Source organism: Leptidea sinapis, chromosome 16 (genome assembly GCF_905404315.1).
Source record: "Leptidea sinapis chromosome 16, ilLepSina1.1, whole genome shotgun sequence".
Lineage (NCBI taxonomy): Eukaryota > Metazoa > Arthropoda > Insecta > Lepidoptera > Pieridae > Leptidea > Leptidea sinapis.
The window spans coordinates 933,444-957,809 of NC_066280.1; the positions used below are offsets into that span (position 1 = coordinate 933,444).

A 24,366-nucleotide genomic window follows, 5' to 3' on the forward strand; every position below is an offset into this window, starting at 1 on the left:
TATTATGTGATGTGACTTTTTTATCAAGGTCACGTATGTAAGACGTTTAATTATTATTTGACGCTGTGAAGAAAGTGAATTTAGTAAAAGAGGTACTTTCGGTAAATCGAGCATTCTAACAGGTGAGTAGATAATATTTAATCGAAAGATTCGTAATAAATATCTTAAATTCAACATGATTTCTGATTTTGTTCGATCGATAGCTAAAATCTGTTAGACCGTTCAGTTAGAGACAGATCAAGTTCTAGTGATGGCGTTGATCATAATGCATACATGTCGTGATATCATCTTTAATTTTCAGTAATCGTTACCAGAACATACAAGATTGTGATATTAAATAGTCACAAATGTATAATTTTAAGTAAACATTACCTACTCAGGTTTCTTTGGTGAGAGTATCACGGGTAATTAATATCATTCATTTCAGTTCCCGTAACCCGTATCTGGGGCAGAGAGTATCTCTCTTAATTTCTCTCTAAGTCTTTCCGATGTCTTGCCTTGTCCTTCCATTGTCCATTTGCGGCGTTTTATCTGTTGGTCGATTGGGACTTCATGACAGCGTTGCCAAAGATGATCGTTGGAAATTTTGCCGGGCCAGTGAATACCGAGGATATTTAAGGATTGGGTTAACGAAAACATGAAGTTGATGAGAGCTAATCAACATGACTGTTGCATTTTAGCTTACATTTTGTATTTTTATTTTCAAATAACAGTTTATTTTCTAGACAAGTAAAATACGTTATTTCTATTATTTGATGTAAATGTTATTCGCTAGATTGGTAAGTACTTTGGTGGCACTATAATAAATTTCATTTCAGAACGGAAATAATGTTCTGGATCCTCCTAAACTGCATTGCTGTGAGTGTCTGTTTATGGCTTTATGTAAAATGGAAAAAAGTTAAGCAATATTGGGCAGAGAGGGGTGTTGCTCACCTAGAACCACATCCTATTATGGGAAGTTTAACGTTCTTACAAAAAGAAAATCCAGTAAGTATGTACTGATGCACTTTCATTTGCAAATTTAAATCTCTACATCATATACGTACGCCTAAGCTGAAGTCCCGTTCATAAAAGATTTTGGAATGAAACCAAGAGTTTAACAGTTTTGTAATTGATTCAAAAAATAAGTTGTACATTGTGTTGGGATATAAGTTATATTATTAAAATTTTGGACAAGGTTCTAATGGATGCCAATCGACTTCGCAAGAACACTGTTCCTGAGCTAAAGCTGCGGTCTGAAGCTAACCGAATTTTATGTGTTCCTCATCACACCATTACCTTATGTTCGAATTCATTTGTGGTTGAGGATATCAAACTATGCAATGCTCTCCCTATTTATAGGTATAAGAAAAACGAAGACGCTCAATGCACTTAAAATCTGAATTAAAAACTATTTCTTAGAACAACTCATGTAGTGAAAATTTATAGTATAACCACGGACGAGTAAAAAAATAAGGACTCCGTGTCACATTACATAACAGTGAGGCACCAAAACAAGCCGGTAAACGTGTAAATCCATAGCCCCACGCATACACTTACACTAATATAAGCCGATCGGTCGCAATTATGAGATTTGCCACCTTCTGTGACAGAAAAAAATTTGTAACTGGTATACCGCGTAACCGCACACACACTAGCATAAAGGTCCTTCACTTGCTAATATCACGGCGTGGGGTCCTTCTTTTTTTACTAGTCCGTGAGTATAACTATTTTATAAATATATATTATCTTATTATTTTCGTGGTTCTTAAATGCTAATTTCTTCTTGTGTTTTGTGGGTATATGTAACAGTATAAATGTATGTTTTATGTATACGTGTTTTTGTGTGTATATATTCTACAGTATGGTCATTTATTGCAAATTATTGCAAAATCTCCTACACTTTTAAGCCAGCTGGAAAAGATTACTGAATAGTTATGAGGTCGCCTAATTATGCTACTGTTTTTTTTATGGAATAGGAGGACAAACGAGCGTACGGGTCACCTGGTGTTAAGTGATCACCGCCGCCCACAATCTCTAGTAACACCAGAGGAATCACAGGAGCGTCACCGGCCTTTAAGGAAGGAGTATGCGCTTTTTTTGAAGGTACCCATGTCGTATCGTCGCGGAAACAGCGCATAAGGAAGCTCATTCCACAGCTTTGTAGTGCCACACATCCAGATGGTGGGGAAGATATCCTTACTGTTTTGTAAAAATTGTAATTGTTGTTTTAGTACAATAATTTTTTTTTACGAAATCACTAAATCATACCCAAAAAATTTAATTGAATTCCTTACCGCTGTTGAAGTGGAGTTCGGTGACAAAAACACAGGTCAGACTACTCGAATTTATCCATCACAAACAAAAAAAACTTTTATTTATTTATTTAGTAATGAACTACCAACAGAATTACATATGATACATTAACATTAAACAAGTCTTAGGTGCGAGGGATACACATAATTATATTTATAGGCAGTTACAGCATGTACACAAATACAAGTCGTACAAAAAGTTAAAATTTATAAAATAAGTAAAGGCTAAATAAGGTTATGTAAATGTTATGTTTATAAAATGAAAGGTATATAAAAAATAAGAATACAATAATAATGAAAAAATATTCACAATTTTAATATCTATGAATCGAGTGTCTTAATTAATTTATCTTTAAATTTTGTTATATTATCGCTGAACAGATCAATGGACTTGTCTCTACTAATAAATCCATTATATAGTCTACTTAATCGGGGTATTAGGGAATGATGACCGAGATTGGTCCTGTGGGTTGGGTACGTAAAAAGTGAAATAGGATGCCGTGGAGTACGGGGGGGAACCTTGATGCATATTTGACTCAAAAGATCAGTGTTATTTGTGATGCCGTTGAGGAGCTTAAATAAAAATATCATATCATGTATTTTTCGTCTATCTATCAGTGAGTTTAATTTGAAAGTTTTTAGCCGCATGATATATGGTAGTTGCTTGTCTTTTCCAATGGAATAAAATTTTGTGAATTTCCTTTGAATGCTTTCGATCCGATCCTTATAAACTTGGTAGCCAGGGTTCCAAATTACCGTTGCATATTCAAGTTTGCTTCTAACTAGTGAAGAAAACAAAATTTTTTTCGTTTTAAGCTTTTTGAAAGGCTTCGCGTTTCTCAACAAGAATCCTAGCATCTTGCGCACTGATCTGCAAGTGTTTTCGATATGAACATTAAATCGTAGTCTTGCGTCTAGTGTTATTCCTAGATCACGTACAGTTTCAAGTTTCTGCAGTGGGCAGTTGCTTATTGTATATATGTGGTCGATTGGAGAGCGTGTACGAGTGAAGCTTATAATGGAATATTTTGCAGGATTTAGATCCATGCCATTTAAATTACACCAGTCAGCAATTCTATCGATATCTTCCTGCAAGGATAGAGCGTCATCATGAGTAAGGATTTCTTTTGCAAGCTTTAGATCGTCTGTAAAGATCAAGCATTTTGAATTTATTACACATTTGGTGATGTCGTTTATAAAAATATTGAATAAGAGTGGTCCCAAAATTGATCCCTGGGGAACACCCGATGTAAATTTGAATGGTTGAGAACAATAGCCCATTAAAGAAACACATGAACGTTTTTCCATAAGATATGATCAGAGCCATGATAAAATTGATCCACCAAAGCCAAAGGAGGAAAGCTTTGCAACTAGCAATCTATGATTAACTTTGTCGAAAGCCTTCGAGAAATGTGTGTAAATAGCATCGACTTGTCTACGAGATTCAACAGAACTAATAAAATTCGACAGGTTTGTCATGGTTGATCTGGCAACGACGAATCCATGCTGGGCTTCCGAGAGCTCGTGAAGAACATGGCATGATAATATTGGGTGCAACAGAGACTCGAATACTTTTGACAAAGTTGACAGAATTGAGATCGTCCTGTAATTGGTAATATTCTCACGACCAGGGTGGTTTTATAGATTGGGACAATTCTAGATTGTTTCCATAAGTCTGGGAAAATACCAGTATGCAATGATTTGTTGTAGATCATGCAGATTGGTACTGAAAGGGGGACGGCGCATTTATTGAGCAGTAACGGAGGTATTGCATCAGGGCCAGCTCCCTTCTTCGTGTTCTTTTTAATTTGAGGATGACTTCCTCGACCGTGACATAAACACGGCACAGAAAGTTATTAGATTTAGGTTGAAAATAAATATTGACGTTTGGGGGATCTATAGTATCGTAAACTGATGCAAAAAAAGTTGCAAATAAATTGCATACACTTGGACCATCAGTAGCTACCCTGTCATTATAGACCATTTTAGATGGATATGTGTTTGATGATTGTCTTAAATTTTTTAGATGAGCCCAAAAATATTTTGGATTATTTGCCAAATTATGTTCGATTGATTCAATATTATTATTATAGCATTCTTTAATTAGGCTATTACTGATAGTTCTTAAGGTTTCGAATTTAAGTTTGTGTAGTGGATTGTTGTAAATTTTTGCTTTTATCTTTATAATAAGTTCTGTATTGTAAGCTTTAGGCTGGGGATTGAGCTAACGCCCTTGAGGAATCGAGCGGAGCTAGGTAACCTCACTTGCACAAGACCGCCATAGTTTTAATTCAGAATTAGAAACATTAAAAATTTATTACAAACATAATACAATTTTGTTTACAAAACTATGTCATGTTAAATATTATGTGTGAACAATTAATACATTTTTGTACAATTTTTAACTAGATTGAATAATTTGCATTGCTCTAACTGTAAAAGTTAGGGGTATTTTTTTCGCACTCTCTTAATATAAAAAACTAGAAATGTAAACAAAATTGAATTTTCATCTCATATTCTGTAGATATACAATTTTTTCTGAATGTAAGCTTTATATAATATTATTTAAGTACTGCCGGTACGGACAGGTAATATAAGCTCTGCGGGTACCCCCCTGGGGTACATTTACAGTATTTTTTCCTACAGCCATGTTCTCGACGAACCTTTCTGTGTGTTGTTTTTAATTATTTTAATCAATTTGTCATATATATGGGTTACCAGAGCCGTTTATTATTAATATCTATTATGATTGAAAAGCTAATGTTTGGTGAATCAATTTAATAAATACATAAATCATACGGTTATTATATATCGTTATTCAAAATGTCGACTCTATGCCATAACACGCCTATTTCTGCCATGAAACAGTAATGTGTAAACATTATTGTGTTTCGGTCTGAAAGGCGACGTAGCTAGTGAAATTACTGGAAAAATGAGACTTAACATCTTATGTCTCAAGGTGACGAGCGCAATTGTAGTACCGCTCAGATTTTTTTGGCTTTTCAAGAATCCGGAGCGACACTGCATTGTAATGGGCAGGACGTATCAATTACCATCAGCTGAACGTCCTGCTCATCTCGTCCCGTATTTTCATAAAAAAAATAACAATCCAATTTATAGGGAATGTGGATGCGCAGAGTCTACGATGAAAATAAGCAGCCTTACATCGGAGCGTGGTGGTTCTGGAGACCAGTTCTGATTGTCAACTCTCCGGAGATCGCTCGTAACATTCTTGTCCGGGATTTCACACATTTCAAAGACAGATTTCTCAGTTCAGGAAAGTCCGATCCAATTGGTAGTCTTAACCTTTTTACTGTAAACGTAAGTATTTTTTTTAATGTTTCTTTGATTGATCTTTATATTTTCAAGGAATAATGATCACTACTAGATCAAATTATTTTATTACTACTATTAATACACTAGGATTTAACCCACTTTAAACGGCCAGCTTTCGTAAAAACTTCGTAGATTTGTCGAGGACCGATGACAATAATTTAATTTGATAAAATTATTCAATTTTTAAATTTTCAAAATAAGATTTTTGCTAATTTATATATTTTTTTCGTTTATTCGTCGATAAGACAGGAATTGATGTTCATTTTAAATTTCTACCATTATCTTTTAAACCAAAGCGTGTTTTTTAGTTTTTTTAACTACTTTTAATGTTATAAAAGTCTTCTGGAAGTCCTACACGTCACGCCGGTCGGAAACATAACTCGATAAAACTATTTAACATGTAAGTAAATAGATGTCCATGTGTACGCAATTCATATAATAATAATATTGACACACTCTTACAGAAACTATCTTGGCCCAAACTAGGCATAATAATAATAATAATTGTTTATAACAGGCATAAAATCCCATACACAATATTGTATAGCCTGTACTATGGTTACAAGACAACGATATATTTAATTCAATATACTTATTTAAATACAATTAACATACATGACTCGGAAACAAACATTCAAATTCATCATATAAAATATTACACCTACCGGGATTCACACCCGGGACCTCTAGCTTAGTAGCCAGGGTCACTAACCACTGGGCTATAGGTTTATCTACTATACAAATTATTTAAGTTTTCTTTAGTGTTAATTCCGCCAATATATTCCCGAAAAATCACACTTCGCGAAACATTTAATTGATACAGGTCACTCACTCGGAAACAATAATAACTTTAATATTTTACATACATGTGAAAAAGGATTTCGCTTAAAAGTGTTAGAGCAATTAGAAATAATAAAACACAAAAATAACAATATGTTTACATTGTTGAATGAACAAACAAATTTAGTCCCATCACCTTTGTTACGTGTCTCTTCCGGGGGTAATACGTCACAACAGCCGACCAATCACAGCGCGTCTAATATTGGCGGAATTAACACTAAAGAAAACTTAAATAATTTGTATAATTATGGATTTCCGCAAAGTAACGCCTAATTCAATGAATTTTCTTTATCTACTATACTTATGAACTTTTGTGATAATTTAAGTTTTATTTCCGGGTGATACGCTGATAAGTATTTTATTACTGCTAAAGTCAAAGCAAATTAAACGACGCTAATAATCAAAACCAGATCAATACTATATGTATCAAACTTAGTTTTAACAAAGAATATATATAAAAGTTCAAGTACGAGTCTCACTCCGAAAAATCAATTAAAGAAATACGGACTCTTGCCGTCATACAATAAGGTGTAATTCAGATCGCACAGCGCTACTTACCTACATTTTTATACACCTAGAAGTTACCTCCCTTTCTATCGTGTTACTTACCTCTTCTTACGACATTAAGGTTGACTTCTTTACCTGACTTCTTTAACTGAAAGGTCATTTTATAAAAATAGATCAGTTTTTCCTACAATATAAACAGGGATGACGTTATTATAGTAATGTTTGCGTTGGTACACCATGATATAATACCTACTTAGTATATAGGAAATAAATAGGTAGCTATTATTAATAGTAATTGTATTGTAATAATAATGACTTTAAATTAAATTGTTTCGTTGTCTTTATGAAGCTTAAAAAATATTTAATATGCCTTGCATAATTTGTTTCTCCATTTTTAAAATATCGGTTGGATCTGTAAACTAGGTGACAACAAAGCTAACGCGTGCGTCACTGCTGACTGCTCGCTCGTGAGTCCGTACTGAATGGCTTACTGTGTAGTGGCCGCCGCACGTACTTACGATTTCGATACCTTCATGGGGAGTGAGAGTTAAGTTGAATCCTCTTAAGGCGACACTAAATGCCGGCGACCTTGAGCGATATGAGTTCACGGCTCCTATAAAACAAAGCCAATATTTTCAAAATTTATGCGTCGAAAATTTATCATTTTAACAGGCGCAAACTGTTTAATTGCTTACAATCCTCATTATTGATAACAAATCTGAATAAATGTACCTACATAAAAAAGTAAAATCTATAAGAACAACTTTTATGATAGTAGTATACTAAACAAATGCATGATGCCGAGAAAAAACTTGTTTAACTGCAAAGAAAACTGGTAGTTCATAATAGCTCTGGAGTGCTAACTTGTACCAACAATAAGCATTTGCAACCTACAAGTAGGACTTAAGGGTATGTGTAACAGTTAAAGTAGTGTTATATATCTCCAAATGCTATATTTTCACCATAAAACTTGTCTAAAAACACGTTGTTTGGGTGTTTTCTGTTTACCCTTCGCCTTAATAGTCTATTTATGTTTATCGAAACTATTTTCATTGAAAATAGGATCCCTTGTGGTCATCTGTACGACGTCGCTTGACATATATATTCACGGCTTCGAAACTAAGATCAATGCAAAGTTTACTGAACAGAAAAAGTAAAGAATTAATAAGAAGAATCAACAACGAAACTGATATGACTAGAATAAGTCTAAGAGTAAGTTATTTTGGAATATTATATTTAATTATTAGTTCATAATATAAGGAAAAGCCTTAAAAAAGGCCTGAAGTTTTATTTTATTACTTGAGAACAGGATAATCTCAGCCTTACAAATAAACTTGCTATAAAGTTATAACTGATGATAAACAAAAAAATGCAAAATGTTTACAATATCGTTGACAACACTGTCAATACAATGATAATTCTGAAGTTTTCTGAATGACAAGCTGCCTTGCAAATAAACACTGGAAACCTTATACGTCCGAACAAAACATTCGTAAGCAAAATGTCCATTTGTAAACATTTTACATATTCTTGGTTAATGCTTAGTTATAACTTTATGCCAATTTTATTTGTAAGGCCGTCTATCTATGTATACATATATATAGTAGTATATCTATATATACATATATATAGCAGTATATATATATATATACATATATATCTTCATTATATATACATATATATAATTAAAATGGTCTTTTTTTGAGGCTCTTTCAAGCCTAAGCCGCTGATCGCATCGACATGAAACTACCACCATTCGATGCGAAATTTATCTTAGATGGTTTATGGCTACTTATTTGTTGAATTCCAATATTCCTTAATTTTAAAATTCACCCAGCGAAGCGGGCGGGAACGGCTAGTATTATATAAGTTGATAAAAATATCACCATTGTTCACTGCTCTTACAAACGAATATCTTTGAAAGTATCTGTGTGATTTTTGTTTTTTTATGAAAATAAGGGACAAGACAAACAGGATGTTCAGCGGATGGTAATTGATACGCCGTGTCCATTACAATGCTCGGCATTCTTGAAAAACCCAAAAGTACTGAGCGGTACTACAGTTGCGCTCGTCTTCTTGAGACATAAGATGTTAAGTCTCATTCGCTCAATCTAGTCCAGAAAATCAGAGTCAAGGTGCATAAAATCACAACAAACTGAAAATCAGTAAAGTTGTTTAAAACATAATTCAAATTCGAGGTCAAAATGCCGAAAACATTTTTTTTTTACTTTTGACCTCGAGTAATTTTTTTTCCATACACGGGAATGATGGGGAACTTAAAAAATTTATTTATATATCTTATGTTTTGAACAATTTTTCTGATTTTCAGCTTATTATTTTATGCACCTTCGAATGTCTAAATTGACCGGACAATAAGAACTGCATTGTCTGCTGTGTTACTAAATTCTAACAATAAAATCATTATCCAGGTTATCTAGTGATATCTTTGCTTTTTGCAGATTTTACTTATCGATTACACAACAGATATTATTGGAATGTCAGCATTTGGGATAGACTCCAACGCAACTCTAACGGGAGAAGGACCTATTAGAAAAATCACTAATAGTTTTATGACTTTCAATCTGTATAGAGGAATCTGTTGGAGTTGTATTTTCTTCTTCCCAGAACTAGTAGATTTATTCAGGTATATTATTATGTAATTAATCTAAACAATATGTTATTAAAGTGAAACTTTTATTACATCGTCTCAAACTTTTTCGTCTGTGTGTTGCATGTCGCGTGACGGTAGGTCGGCGCCTATAGTTCTCATATTGGATGCAATTGCGTTCGGGTGGAAGAGTAGGTTCGAATCCGACACACTTGATAAAGGTTTTTTTTATTTTATGAAAATGTAAAGCATATTATATAAATTTGTTTTTTTTTTCTATGCTGATATTAATACCTATGTTATTTTGTGAAAAAAAGTTTCACTTGCATCGTGGTTTCATAAAACCATACAATTACTTTTTTTTTCTAAAGTATACACTCACGTTTGGGATTAATTACACAAATTTAATTTTTAAGCAAAATGTATGAACGAGTGACGCATCGTTGATAAATCTGGTATGTGTTTTGTTGAACTCTATTTCAACAAGATATATCAACGTTACTCACTCAAGCGGTTGGTTTAGTAAAAGCACTCGCCCGTAACGCGAGAGGCCGCGGGTTCGAATCCCTCATCGTTCATAAATTTTGTTTATAAATTTAAATTGTGTATGTAATTAATGCTTGAATACAAAACACATATTAAATTATAGGAAAATAAGGATATATCACACGTATTTATTATATTTAAATGAGTCTATTTCTATCATCAGGTTTTCGCTCTTTCCTAATTCTACGGCGGAGTATTTCAGAAAGATATTTGAAAAAATCAAGTCTCAAAGAAAACAGCACAAGGATGATGATTCTAAGGATTTGCTTGGTGCTTTACTGAAGATGCAGGAGGACGCGGAACATACAGATGAAAGTAAAAGCACGACATTGATTAATAATTTTAAGTAATACATACGTGGATTTAGCTTATCTCTAAAATGGGGTAAAGTGATAAGTGGGGTAAGTGTCACCCCTTCGACTGGCAACGTTTTTAAGTCATTTTCTACTTTTAAATCACTGATCGGTTTTGACCAATCAAAATAAATTGGTCTGTTCACAAATGATTTAAGTTTTCTTTAGTGTTTATTCCGCCAATATTTGTCTTTAAAACAATTCGACACGTGTTTCGCCTCTACACGAGGCATCCTCAGGACGTGTTGTCTCGCCAAAATCTGGCACGAGACTCTTGCCATCAGGTCTCGTTTGTATAATAATGGATTTCCGCAAAGTAACGCCTAATTCAATAAATGGTCTGTACACATTCTGGGTTACTTTACCTTTCCCAAAATTGCTGTGAAAATTGGGATGGGATTTATGGGGCTCGCCCCGGTACTCGGTACTTATGTTAAGTTTTTTCCTGTGAGTGTGGGGACACCAATGGTCCATGGATACTCACGTCTAGTTCCCGTCGGGGTAGGCAGAGACAATAGAACGCCACTTGCTTCTATCCTTAAAAACCTCACGTGCTTCATCTACATTAATTACTCTGGTTCTACATTGTAACGGGCAAGGCGTAGCAATTACCATCAGCTGAACGTCCTGCTTGTCTCGTCCCTTATTTTCATAAAAACACACTCGCAATTTGTACGACACTGTGTTAGTGTGCGTGAATTGCTCAAAATAGAGGTTAGTTCTAAACTCATTTTGTTTTGACGTTTTTATATCTGTCATAGGCTATTTAGACGTATGAAAAATCGTATCGTAATATTTTATTATATGTAATGTAAAAAGTCTGGCACGAGACTACTTTGAGGATGCCTCGTGTAGAGGCGAAACACGTGTCTAATTGTTTAAAAACAAATATTGGCGGAATTAACACTAAAGAAAACTTAAATCATTTGTATAATTATGGATTTCCGCAAAGTAACGCCTACTTCAATAAATTTTCATATGTAATGGTTTTAGAAATATCTGATGACACATTGGTTGCTCAAGCTGCTATTTTTCTGTTGGCGGGATTTGACACTTCGGGGACGGCTCTTGCTCTTATTATTTATGAGTTGGCGTTCCAACCAGAGATACAGGTAATTAAGAGTTACTTTTCAACGATTAGACCAAGCAATAAAAAGTCCTGAATTTCTAGAGGACAAGAAAGTGTCCTTGTAGTGGGTTTTGTGAAGTTTGATGCGTTCCATCAAGAATAATATACAAGAATTAGTAAAATTGTTTACAGAATAAATTATATGAAGAACTAAAGGGATTTGGCAAAGAAGATTTAGAAGTTACGAAATTAGCAGAGGCTGTGTATCTTAACTGTGTGATTAAAGGTTGGTTTACCTATCCCTTAAACATTTAAAAAATTACTTAAGCTACTGAATGATATTTAGAATTAAAATATTTTATATGCAATTATATAAGTTAAGTAATTTTTGTGTTAATGTAAAACTATGATCTTTAGCCAACGTGAAATAGTTTTCTTGTGGTATTTTAGGAAATACGACCAAAAGGGATTTTTATAACAAATTTTAATTTCTACTAAAATTCATTAAACAAGCTAAATAAAAAGTATAAAGTTAGATTAATGTAACAAAACTAAAATAAATAAATTTGCTTTTTACTTCTAAAATATAATATATTATTATCTCTTTTTATAATGACACAATGATTAATATTAAAAACTGTAATCGGGCAGTGTAACGCCCTAACGGCCGTTCCCAATATTCACTGTATCTCTTACTTGAGATAAAAATCGTAACTATCGTTGACTTTTCTGTTCCAATAAACTTGTCGACGGTAACTTACCTTATCCGTACACGCTGTCTCTCAATGGGATGACGTATAGCTTACCAGCAATAGAAGTTTGTATGGAAATTGCAATCACGTGTCCCAATATAGGGCGATAAGATTGAATTGTCGAGTATATTGGGACAGCTTCAGATTATTGACAGCTAATTACTGGCAGTAGAAGGTATTAATTTATCTCTATCTGTAGATGGTATAGCGGAAGTGAGTCAACGTCTTTTTTTAGACTTAGAAAAGAGTTTGGAACCTAAAATAGGGCTCATATGTTGGACTCGCTAACGTGGACACTTTCTATCGAATAAAAACTTTTTTTTATGAAAATAAGGGACGAGACGAGCAGGACGTTCAGCTGATGGTAATTGATACGCCCTGCCCATTACAATGCAGTGCCGCTCAGGATTCTTGAAAAACGCCAAAAATTCTGAGCGGCACTACAACTGCGCACGTCACTTTGAGACATAAGATGTTAAGTCTCACTTGCCCAGTAATTTCACTAGCTACGGCGCCCTTTAGACCGAAACACAGTAATGCTTACACGTTACTGCTTCACGGCAGACATAGGCGCCGTTGTGGTACCCATAATCTAGCCGGCATCCTCCAACTTACCCTATGCTGTTCAGCTCAAAAGACTTTTATGTGAAATAGGACGTGGGCATTGGACGCCTCAAATACTACTCCAGATCTTAAAGAGACTCGAACACCGGACCGGCTGTGTGCTTGGGGGTAGCCCACCTCGGGTTGAGCCGACGCTAGTGAGATGTCGCATTTTTTTGATATCCCCACCCTCTATATATAGTTTCCACAGCGAATGAAAAATAATTTCACGTAAATGAATACCAGAGTTCAACATCAGCCGGAAGACGTCCATTACTGGACAAAGGCCCAAAGATTTCCACGACAATCGGTCCTGCGCTACCCACATCCAACGTATTCCGACAATCTTGACCAGATCGTCAGTCCATATTGTAAGGGGCCTACCAACACTGCGTCTTACGGTAAGTATATTCCCACAGCGAATGAAAAATAATTTCACGTAAATGGATACCAGCGTGCTTTTATGTGAATGATTAAAATCGTATCTCTTGGTCTCTGAGCTGTTGTAACGTAAGAGAATAAACTTTATAAGCTAATTTTAATGTATTTTATTGTAATGCATTGCTGAGTCAAAGACTTGGTGATAGTAATGGAATTAACAGAAATTAACATTTATGATTTTCTTATCAACAGAACTCCTTAGGAAGGTTCCTCCGATGGGCTGGATAGACAGGGTAGCCCTAAGTGATTACAAAGTTGACGATAATCTTGTAATCCCAGCTGGAACACCTGTTTACATCAACGCCAACGGAATGCATTACGATCGAGATTATTTCCCAGATCCAGAATCATTTAATCCTGATAGATTTTTGCCTGAGAACGAGATAAAACAATTCACGTACTTGCCTTTCGGTGAAGGACCACGTATTTGCATAGGTACCCTGTATACATTTTATTACTATTTTTTATGGAAAAGGAGGACGAACGAGCGTACGGGTCACCTGGTGTTAAGTGATCACCGCCGCCCACAATCTCTTGCAACACCAGACGAATCACGGGAGCGCTGCCGGCCTTTAAGAAAGGTGTACGCGCTTTTTTTTAAGGTACCCATATCGTATCGTCCCGGAAACACCGCACAAGGAAGTTCATTCCACAGCTTTGAAAACCGCACTGTGGACGTCCGCCACACATCCAGATGGCCGGGATGATATCTTAACTTGTGGCGTGTCGTGCGAAGATGGAATTAGGCAGAAACACAAAATAACTGGTTATCGAGTGAATAATATTGATATTAAATAATGTTATATTACTTTACCGTGAACCCAGCCAAATCTAAGGTTATCCACCCGATAAGGGACCTCGGTTCCTAAGCAATGTTATCAATTTTTTTAACCACGCTAAGACATATTTAAATATTCTGTATTTCACATGCAGGAGCACGATATATCTGTGGACTTAGCCTACCTATACACATGATAATAATAATAAAAATTATTCTGTAACTGGATTTTGTACTTAGATCTTATTACCGTACTTTTATAGTATTAAAAAAAAGTTGACACAAAGTGCAAAGACCAAAAAAATAACTTGTATAAGTTTTTAACTTGATGGTCTAGGGCTGATATCTACTTTATCTGAGCAATCAAATATTATTCAACCAGTTTTGGTAACTCCATTGGTCATGTGGTAAAATTGATACTTAATACTTATACTTAATAATTGATACGTTTATTCGAATTATTTAAGTTACAAGTTAACGTATACGTTCACAAAAATCGTCACCTTTTTGCTCTTAATAGTGATTTTCATCATTATAACACTATAAATAAGGGATTGCTTGTAATTAATTCTAGTAGGCTTCATAAGATACATAATAGCTTTAAGGGTAAATGTATACACTTTTACTTACATTTCAATAAACTATCATAAACTATAACTATATTGGACATAACTATGGATAGATAAGATCTTGTCATTAAACGGTGACAGCAATGTATCCGTAACTACTAGTAACTAGAGATACGTTATTGATAGCGACCGTATAACTTATATTGGACATAACTATGGATAGATTAGATCTTGTCATTAACCGGTGATAGCAATGTATGTTACTAGAAATACGTTATTGAAAACGGCCGTGTATAAGCATTGGGATATGTTTACAAGATTAATGTATTTATTTATTATTTCAGGTCAAAGATTTGCCTTAGTGTCTATGCGACATGCTCTCACCAAACTGGTGCTCAACTTTACCTTCAAGGCACTACCAGGAACCCCGAAACCTTCTGAAATTGAATTTGAGAAACGAGGATTATTTCTTAATCCAGCGGAACATTTATATGTTGATTTTATTCCAAGAGACATAAAAACTTAAATTAAAAATACACAATATATAAATATATGATAATAATAATATGCTATTCAATTATTTATAAACTATCCTGGTTGTTATGTTATGATGATAACTATAGTATCATCTATTAAGGCAAATTATATTTGGGGTTTATGGTAAGTTAGATTGACATAACTATCTAACAGCCATTTTCAATAAACTATCTATCCTTAGATCTACATGCTAGAGGTAGACAAATCTATCCTTTTACTCTTATTTACTTTTCAATAGCCTATCGACAGATAGCATTTTCTACGGAAGTTGTTTATGTCATGTGTACATAGGGCGTACCGACTCCAAAAATTACAATAATCGTAACTAGAATAAGATTAATTAATTACGCAATTATTTTTATACTTTTTAGTGCACATTATATCTATTCTTTTGGAACAGTGTTTTTGAAGGCGGTTGTTTTTTTGTTATTTTTTTTTTTATTTTATGATTTTAAGTGAATCTAAGTACACTATCTAACATTTTGTCTAAATATGTATACGAGTAGATATATTAAATTTTTCAATGCAGCAATGAGCGTAAGTGTTTTGCAATTTGATTACAGACAGTGTTCCGTTACTTTGTCATGGATTCCGTAATCAGAACCTAACCAAACTATCTTTGAAGTATCCTTTCCAATTAAAAAAGAATCATCACATCGCCATCGCCTCTCGCCTATATGTATGTATATAGTTTCAAACCTATCTTGGATGACACCGACTCCAAAAATTACAATAATCGTAACTAGAATTAGATTAATTAATTAGATTGTAAAACCCAGTCGAAAGTTTTGAGGTAACAAACATAAAAAAGCCGACGAATTGAGAAACTCCTCCTTTATTTAAAGTCGGTTAAAAATTATAACATACGTTAGAAGGAATAAAAGCCACTTGTGAATTATATAACTAAACTTAACGACTACGAATTGGCATACAGATTTAGACTGAATAAAAGTGATGTGAATCAGTAAATTTATTAGTTTCAACCATATTTAAGTGTATCTAGAACGTCTGGTATAGTTTTTCCAAGGTATGTACTAATAACATAAAGGCATACCTATAATATATCAGCTTTATATATAAAATTATAATTTTTTCCAGAAATAATGGCCAGCCATTCATCAGATACTATTGGCTCTGTTGCAGATGTTATCGAATGTTCATAGAATCCGCTACTCGTATTTTCTATATGTCTCTAGAGCTACAGCAAAATTGTACTTAAATTTTGTTGAGCTACAAAATCGTACTCAAATTTTGTTGAACTACAAAATCATACTCAACAAGACTTGCATAATATTGCTGGATTTCCTAGAGTATACGGTATCATAAATGAAGCTAATATACTAATACAATCACAAAGAGAATTTATTCAAATAAAAAACAATCTTATAAATATATAAACATAATACTATGACTATATAAAATTAAAACTATCATTACGTGGAAGCGTACCAAGAATACTGGCAGCATTTCCGCGATGGAAAGCAAGGCTGATCCGTTCACCGAAATAGCTGCCAGCGCTTGGGTTTCCAGTTACCCTACTGAGGCGCGAAAATAGTACTTTGAACATTCTCCGCGCCTTTGGGCCCCACGGGCCAAGTGGCTCGACACCAAACGGGACAAAAATGTATGACTCACTCAGACCGACATATTTGCGACGCTTGCTGTCTTCGGCAGTCGAAGTAGCAGCCCCAGAACCAACTGAAGTAACTTGGACATGAGAAGGAGCCAGGATGTCGACGCAAGTCGCGCCCCACACCAGCGCCCTTCCCCGTGCCCAAGCGACCAGAGTCATTAAGCTATTATAATTATTATTCTTATTACTAAGTCAGTATTAACACTCAATATCTCTCTATTCCTTATTCATTACCTCTACTATTTAGACTAGGACACTTTCAGCTATACTATATTGCTCCCTGGTGATCGGGTACTACTGCTTTCCGTTTCCACTGCACTTCTCTGCTTGCTGTGTTATATTAATAATTCAAACACCCTCTCTATGTTTCACAACTGCCAGACGTCCGATAACGGCAAAACTCTTTTTAAAAATAACCAATGGACCGTGATACCACCAAATTTAAGAGATAGTACTTTATCTGTAACGTCGTATTATGATCACTTATGGCCGTTCCCAATATTCAGCCTATCTCTTACTTGAGATAAAAATCGTAACTATCGTTGACTTTTCTGTCCCAATAAACTTATCGACGGTAACTCACCTTATCCGTATACGCTGTCTGTCAATAGGACGACTTATAGCTTACCAGCGATAGAAGTTTGTATGGAAATTACAATTCACGCGTCCATAAGGCGATAAGAATGGCTTATCGGGTATATTGGGGCAGCTTCAGATTATTGACAGCTAATAACTGACAGTAGAAGGTAGTAATTTATCTCTATCTATAGATAGTTTATTAGGAATGGCCGTTAATCATCCACGTGACCAAGTGTATCGATACGAAGTACATTTTACAGAGAAGCCTGATCGATCAGCAGAGGTGATAAAACGCCTTTTTTTAAATAAGGGACGAGACGAGCAGGTCGTTGAGCTGATGGTAATTGATACGCCCTGCCAATTACAATGCAGTGCCGTTCAGGATTCTTGAAAAGCCCAAAAATTCTGAGCGGCACTATAATTGCGCTCGTCATCTTGAGACATATGATATTAAGTCTCATTTGCCCAGTAATTTCACTAGCTACGGCACCTGTCTGACCGAAACAAAGTAATGCTTACACATTACTGCTTGGTTGTGGTACCCATAATCTAGCTGGCATCCTGTGCAAAGGAGCTTCCCACTGGTCAACTTCTGTTATTGATGACAGCGAATTCTGAAACGATAATAGTTTTATTAGTATTATTTTAACTTACCAGACTTAGTACTCAAGAAGCACTCATAGCATTTGGTAATGAATTAAATTTACAATAATTTTAACTTCTTTAAAATTTTACCGAAGTAACTGAGTATATCCTTTGAAACATAACGCAATAATTTTCAAAAACTTTATCCTCACGGAGTCCTTCGGGAACCCACAACACTGCGACAAAATCAATATTCCGACAACGGATCGCGATCCAATGTATCTAATGGAAAATTTCCTTATTCCTATTTTTGTGAATAAAACAGATTTTGAGCGGGTTACTAACTTTATCGGATAAATTGAATACTTGAAAAATTATCTAGGTTTTTGGCCTCCCTTTACAAATCGTATGAGGACCCTCAACTACAGAAATGTTAAATAAATAAAGTAATCAGATGAACATCACACGGGTCAAATAATTTGAACAAAAGGATTATATTTTATTACAATGTAAAATCAATTTTTTATTTTTATGAAAATAAGGGACGATGATGCTGCGCAGCAGAGCATAAGCAGGACGTTCAGTTGATGGTAATTTATACGCCCTGCCCATTAAAATGCAATGCCACTCAGTATTCTTGAAAAACCCCAAAAATTCTGAATGGCACTACAACTGCGCTCGTCACCTTGAGACATAAGATGTAAAGTCACATTTGCCCAGTAATTTAACTAGTTACGGCACCCTTCAGATCGAAACACAGTAATGTTTACACATTACTGCTTCACGGCAGAAATAGGCGCCGTTGTGGTACCCATAATCTAGCCGGCATCCTGTGCAAATGAGCCTCTCACTGGTAAAACTTTCTGTTGATAAGTGGACAGGACAAAATACGTTAATGCACCGTACGGTCGTACATTTACGTTCACCGATGGTATGTTTTAGTATCTATAGTTAATGTTTGCTAAAATAGGAAAAGGCGACAATGTAATAATACAAGTCATTACCTGACAACATTAATTCAATCAAAAATTCGTTTTAACATTTCTTACATTTGTCGCGTTCTACAACGTTTATAACTGTTGTGAAAAAAGTGTGGAGGTCGGGGTACTCCACCTGGGAGTATAAATGAGCGTACCAAACGGTCAGTCACAACCATAGCCAAGCTTACCTACACTACCTCCAACACGACCGCCCTGAGATACATGAAACGTCCATATGTCACAGCCTTTTTTTTCCGAAACTTTAAGAAAATTTATTGAATAAGGCGTTACTTTGCGGAAATCCATAATTATACAAATGATTTAAGTTTTCTTTAGTGTTACTTCCGCCAATATTTGCTTTTAAAAACAATTCGACACGTGCTTCGCCTCTGCCACGAATCTGGCACGAGGCTCGTGCCAGATTTTGGCGAGGCAGCACGTCCTGGGGATGCCTCGTGTAGAGGCAAGATCATTTGTATAAATATACATTTGAAACTTGGTATAAAGATGTATTCTGTGAACCGCATTAATATTTTCACACAAAAATAGAAAAACCATTTTTTTGGGGTTCCCCATTCTTAGAACTGAAACTCAAAATTATTTTTTCATCAAACCCATACGTGTGGGGTACTATGGATAAGTTTTCAAAAATTATATTGAGGTTCCTAATAACATTTTACACATCCAAAGTGGTCAAACCTGTACCTGTAACTTCTAAAATAAGAGAATGATAAAACTAATAAAAATATACGATGAACAATACCATGTAAACTTCCACCAAAAAAATGGTTTGAACGAGATTTAGTAAGTAGTTTTTTTTATACGTATAAATGATGAGAGCTCATTTGCACTGTATGATTTTGAGCAAGGATTTATGTTATGTTACGTACGGCTAAGGAACCCTTTATGGGCGAGCCCGACTCGCACTTGGCCGTTTTTTATATAATTGTTAACACACGTTACATAGCTGTGTTTTGACATTTGTTTTTGCGTAAAAGTTACATCATCAAAATAATAATAATAAAAAGTATTATAAATTAAATTTTTTTTGTTTAACGCTCGCGTTAATCAGAGTAAATACTACATTAATTATCAGTTTATACATTAATTAAACTGTGATTTTTAGTATCGTCCCGGAAACACCGCACAAGGAAGCTCATTCCACAGCTTTGTAGTACGTGGAAGAAAGCTCCTTGAAAACCGCACTGTAGAGGACCGCCACACATCCAGATGGTGGGGATGATATCCTAACTTGTGGCGTGTCGTGCGAAGGTGGAATTCGGCGGCAGATATCAGGTTAAACAGATCTTCGGAACACTCCCCGTGATAAATGCGGTAGAAACCACACAATGAAGCGACATCGCTACGCAAGGCCAAGTGATCCAGCCGTTCACACAGCACTAGACCCGACAATTCGGGCTGCTCTACGTTGCACGCGGTCAAATGGGTCGAGCTGATGACAGACTGACCAGAGATGACAGCAATACTTCATGTGTGGCCCGACCTGCGCTTTGTAGAGCGCTAGAATGTGGGCCGGCTGGAAGTATTGACGTGCTCTATTAATGACGCCCAGCTTCTTCGAAGCCAATTTGGCTTTGCCTTCCAGATGGCCAGTATTACGATACAAGGCGAGGCTTTAAGGGAAGTGTTGTCGAAAAGCGGTGATACGGCAAATGGGGTTTTTATTGGTAAACGCGCAAACTCGAGTCTTCTGGGGGTTAAATTAATACTTTCCAACTTTCAACAGTATAGTTCTTATAGTTTCAGAAAAAAGTGAAAATCTATAAGGATTCCGTTTTCTGCCATTTGGTTACGGAACCCTAAAAACGACTCGGCAGCAGTTAAAACTTCGTGAAGGCTATATTAATAATACGAAATACAGTTTTCGCTAATTCTGTATTCATAAACTAGTAATTCATTTAATATTTATCTAACTATAATTGAGTTTAATTTAATAAATGTTAAATTATTTACTTACCGATGTAATCCAAACAAGCATTATTTAACGTTCAGTTCGTAACAGATCAGTTTAAATTAATAGTGAATTGCTCGGGGTTTTAATGAAATATTCACTTCAAAACTATTTTATTTAAGGCGCTATAGTCCTAAAAAGTAACATTCTTAAAAATCTACTTAAAATACTTCTACAAATACTACGGTTCCAATTTTTTGACAAGTTTATCTTCATTTCTTTATCTAAATGATCACTGTCAAGGAAGGTACTGTGTTCGTGTCTCTCGGGCTCACATTACGTAAGATTTTAGCAAACAAGTACAAAGCGGGAATCATAGTAAAAAAATAATGATGATGCGACAGCGTATTTGTTGAAATATATAGGTAAATGTAAGTCGAAAAGTACTAAAATAAAATTTACGTAATATTATTTTGAATATTATGCCACGCGGGATTTTTGTATATATGTACTTTAGGGAAGTTAGATAAATCCAAGACCGCCGCACAAAATTATGATTTCAGCAATATGGGTATCGTGTCCGAGGTTCTTGAGGGTGCAGAGAACGATTCTGTGATCATTTTTTAATTCAAAGATGGCCGCCGCTCAAAATTATGATTTCAGCAATATGGATATCGTGTCCGAGGTTCTCGAGGGTGCAGAGAACGATTCTGTGATTATTTTTGAATTCAATGATGGCCGCCGCTCCTAATTATGATTTCTGCAATATGGATATCGTGTCCGAGGTTCTCGAGGGTGCAATAAACGATTTTGTGATCATTTTTGAAATCCAAGATGGCCGCCGCACAAAATTATGATTTCAGCAATATGGATATCGTGTCCGAGGTTCTCAAGGGTGCAGAGAACGATTGTGTGATCATATTTGAAATCCCAGATGGATGCCGCACAAAATTATGATTTCAGCAATATGGATATCGTGTCCGAGGTTCTCGAGGGTGCAGAGAATGATTTTGTGATCATTTTTGAAATCCAAGATGGCCGCCGCACAAAATTATGATTTCAGCAATATCGATATCGTGTCCGAGGTTCTCGAGGGTGCAGATAACGATTTTATGATTATATTTGAAATCCAAGATGGCCGCCGCACAAAATTATGATTTCAGCAATATGGATATCGTGTCCGAGGTTCTCGAGGGTGCAGAGAATGATTTTGTGATCATTTTTGAAATCCAAGATGGCCGCCGCACAAAATTATGATTTCAGCAATATCGATATCGTGTCCGAGGTTCTCGAGGGTGCAGATAACGATTTAATGATTATATTTGAAATCCAAGATGGCCGCCGCACAAAATTATGATTTCAGCAATATCGATATCGTGTCCGAGGTTCTCGAGGGTGCAGATAACGATTTTATGATTATATTTGAAATCCAAGATGGCCGCCGCACAAAATTATAATTTCAGCAATATGGATATCGTGTCCGAGGTTCGCGAGGGTGCAGAGAAAGATTTTGGGATCATTTTTGAATTCAAAGATGGCCGCCGCTCCTAATTATGATTTCTGCAATATGGATATCGTGTCCGAGGTTCTCGAGGGTGCAGAGAACGATTTTGTGATCATTTTTGAAATCCAAGATGGCCGCCGCACAAAATTATGATTTCAGCAATATGGATATCGTGTCCGAGGTTCTCAAGGGTGCAGCGAACGATTCTGTGATCATTTTTGAAATCCAAGATTGTCGCCGCACAAAATTATGATTTCAGCAATATCGATATCGTGTCCGAGGTTCTCGAGGGTGCAGATAACGATTTTATGATTATATTTGAAATCCAAGATGGCCGCCGCACAAAATTATAATTTCAGCAATATGGATATCGTGTCCGAGGTTCTCGAGGGTGCAGATAACGATTTTATGATTATATTTGAAATCCAAGATGGCCGCCGCACAAAATTATGATTTCAGCAATATGGATATCGTGTCCGAGGTTCTCAAGGGTGCAGAGAACGATTGTGTGATCATATTTGAAATCCCAGATGGATGCCGCACAAAATTATGATTTCAGCAATATGGATATCGTGTCCGAGGTTCTCGAGGGTGCAGAGAACGATTTTGTGATCATTTTTGAAATCCAAGATGGCCGTCGCACAAAATTATGATTTCAGCAATATCGATATCGTGTCCGAGGTTCTCGAGGGTGCAGATAACGATTTTATGATTATATTTGAAATCCAAGATGGCCGCCGCACAAAATTATGATTTCAGCAATATGGATATCGTGTCCGAGGTTCTCGAGGGTGCAGAGAATGATTTTGTGATCATTTTTTAAATCCAAGATGGCCGCCGCACAAAATTATGATTTCAGCAATATCGATATCGTGTCCGAGGTTCTCGAGGGTGCAGATAACGATTTAATGATTATATTTGAAATCCAAGATGGCCGCCGCACAAAATTATGATTTCAGCAATATCGATATCGTGTCCGAGGTTCTCGAGGGTGCAGATAACGATTTTATGATTATATTTGAAATCCAAGATGGCCGCCGCACAAAATTATAATTTCAGCAATATGGATATCGTGTCCGAGGTTCGCGAGGGTGCAGAGAAAGATTTTGGGATCATTTTTGAATTCAAAGATGGCCGCCGCTCCTAATTATGATTTCTGCAATATGGATATCGTGTCCGAGGTTCTCGAGGGTGCAGAGAACGATTTTGTGATCATTTTTGAAATCCAAGATGGCCGCCGCACAAAATTATGATTTCAGCAATATGGATATCGTGTCCGAGGTTCTCAAGGGTGCAGAGAACGATTCTGTGATCATTTTTGAAATCCAAGATGGCCGCCGCACAAAATTATGATTTCAGCAATATGGATATCGTGTCCGAGGTTCTCAAGGGTGCAGAGAACGATTGTGTGATCATATTTGAAATCCCAGATGGATGCCGCACAAAATTATGATTTCAGCAATATGGATATCGTGTCCGAGGTTCTCGAGGGTGCAGAGAACGATTTTGTGATCATTTTTGAAATCCAAGATGGCCGCCGCCCTCGAGAACCTCGGATACGATACCCATATTGTTGAAATCATAATTTTGCGCGGCGGCCATCTTGGATTTCAAATATAATCATAAAATCGTTATCTGCACCCTCGAGAACCTCGGACACGATATCGATATTGCTGAAATCATAATTTTGTGCGGCGGCCATCTTGGATCCCATATTTTTAGCAAAGTATAACAGAACATGTGGCACATAAACATTACAAATTGCTCGAGACTGGCTCAAGCGCTCGCACTTGGGCGTAGCATTAGTTTACGTACTCTGCGACTCCGCCTGCGGTATCTAGTTGGAGCTCAGCGGAGACCAATCCTTAATCTGAGTTATTAATTATGCAATATGGATACAACAATAAACATGGAACTAGTAAATGATTCTTTCGATCAGG

At 35.8% G+C, this 24,366-nt stretch overlaps 1 protein-coding gene across 1 annotated transcript; it reads left to right on the forward strand.

Moving 5' to 3' along the window:
* The first annotated feature begins 8,952 nt into the window (after positions 1–8,952).
* Positions 8,953–15,261, forward strand: LOC126968621 (cytochrome P450 6k1-like). The gene is made up of 6 exons (XM_050813641.1): positions 8,953–8,966; positions 10,522–10,532; positions 11,478–11,596; positions 11,746–11,839; positions 13,542–13,784; positions 15,041–15,261. The coding sequence occupies exons 1-6, from the start codon at positions 8,953–8,955 to the stop codon at positions 15,220–15,222; spliced, it is 663 nt and encodes a 220-aa protein (XP_050669598.1). The 3' UTR covers positions 15,223–15,261.
* Positions 15,262–24,366: the final 9,105 nt, after the last annotated feature.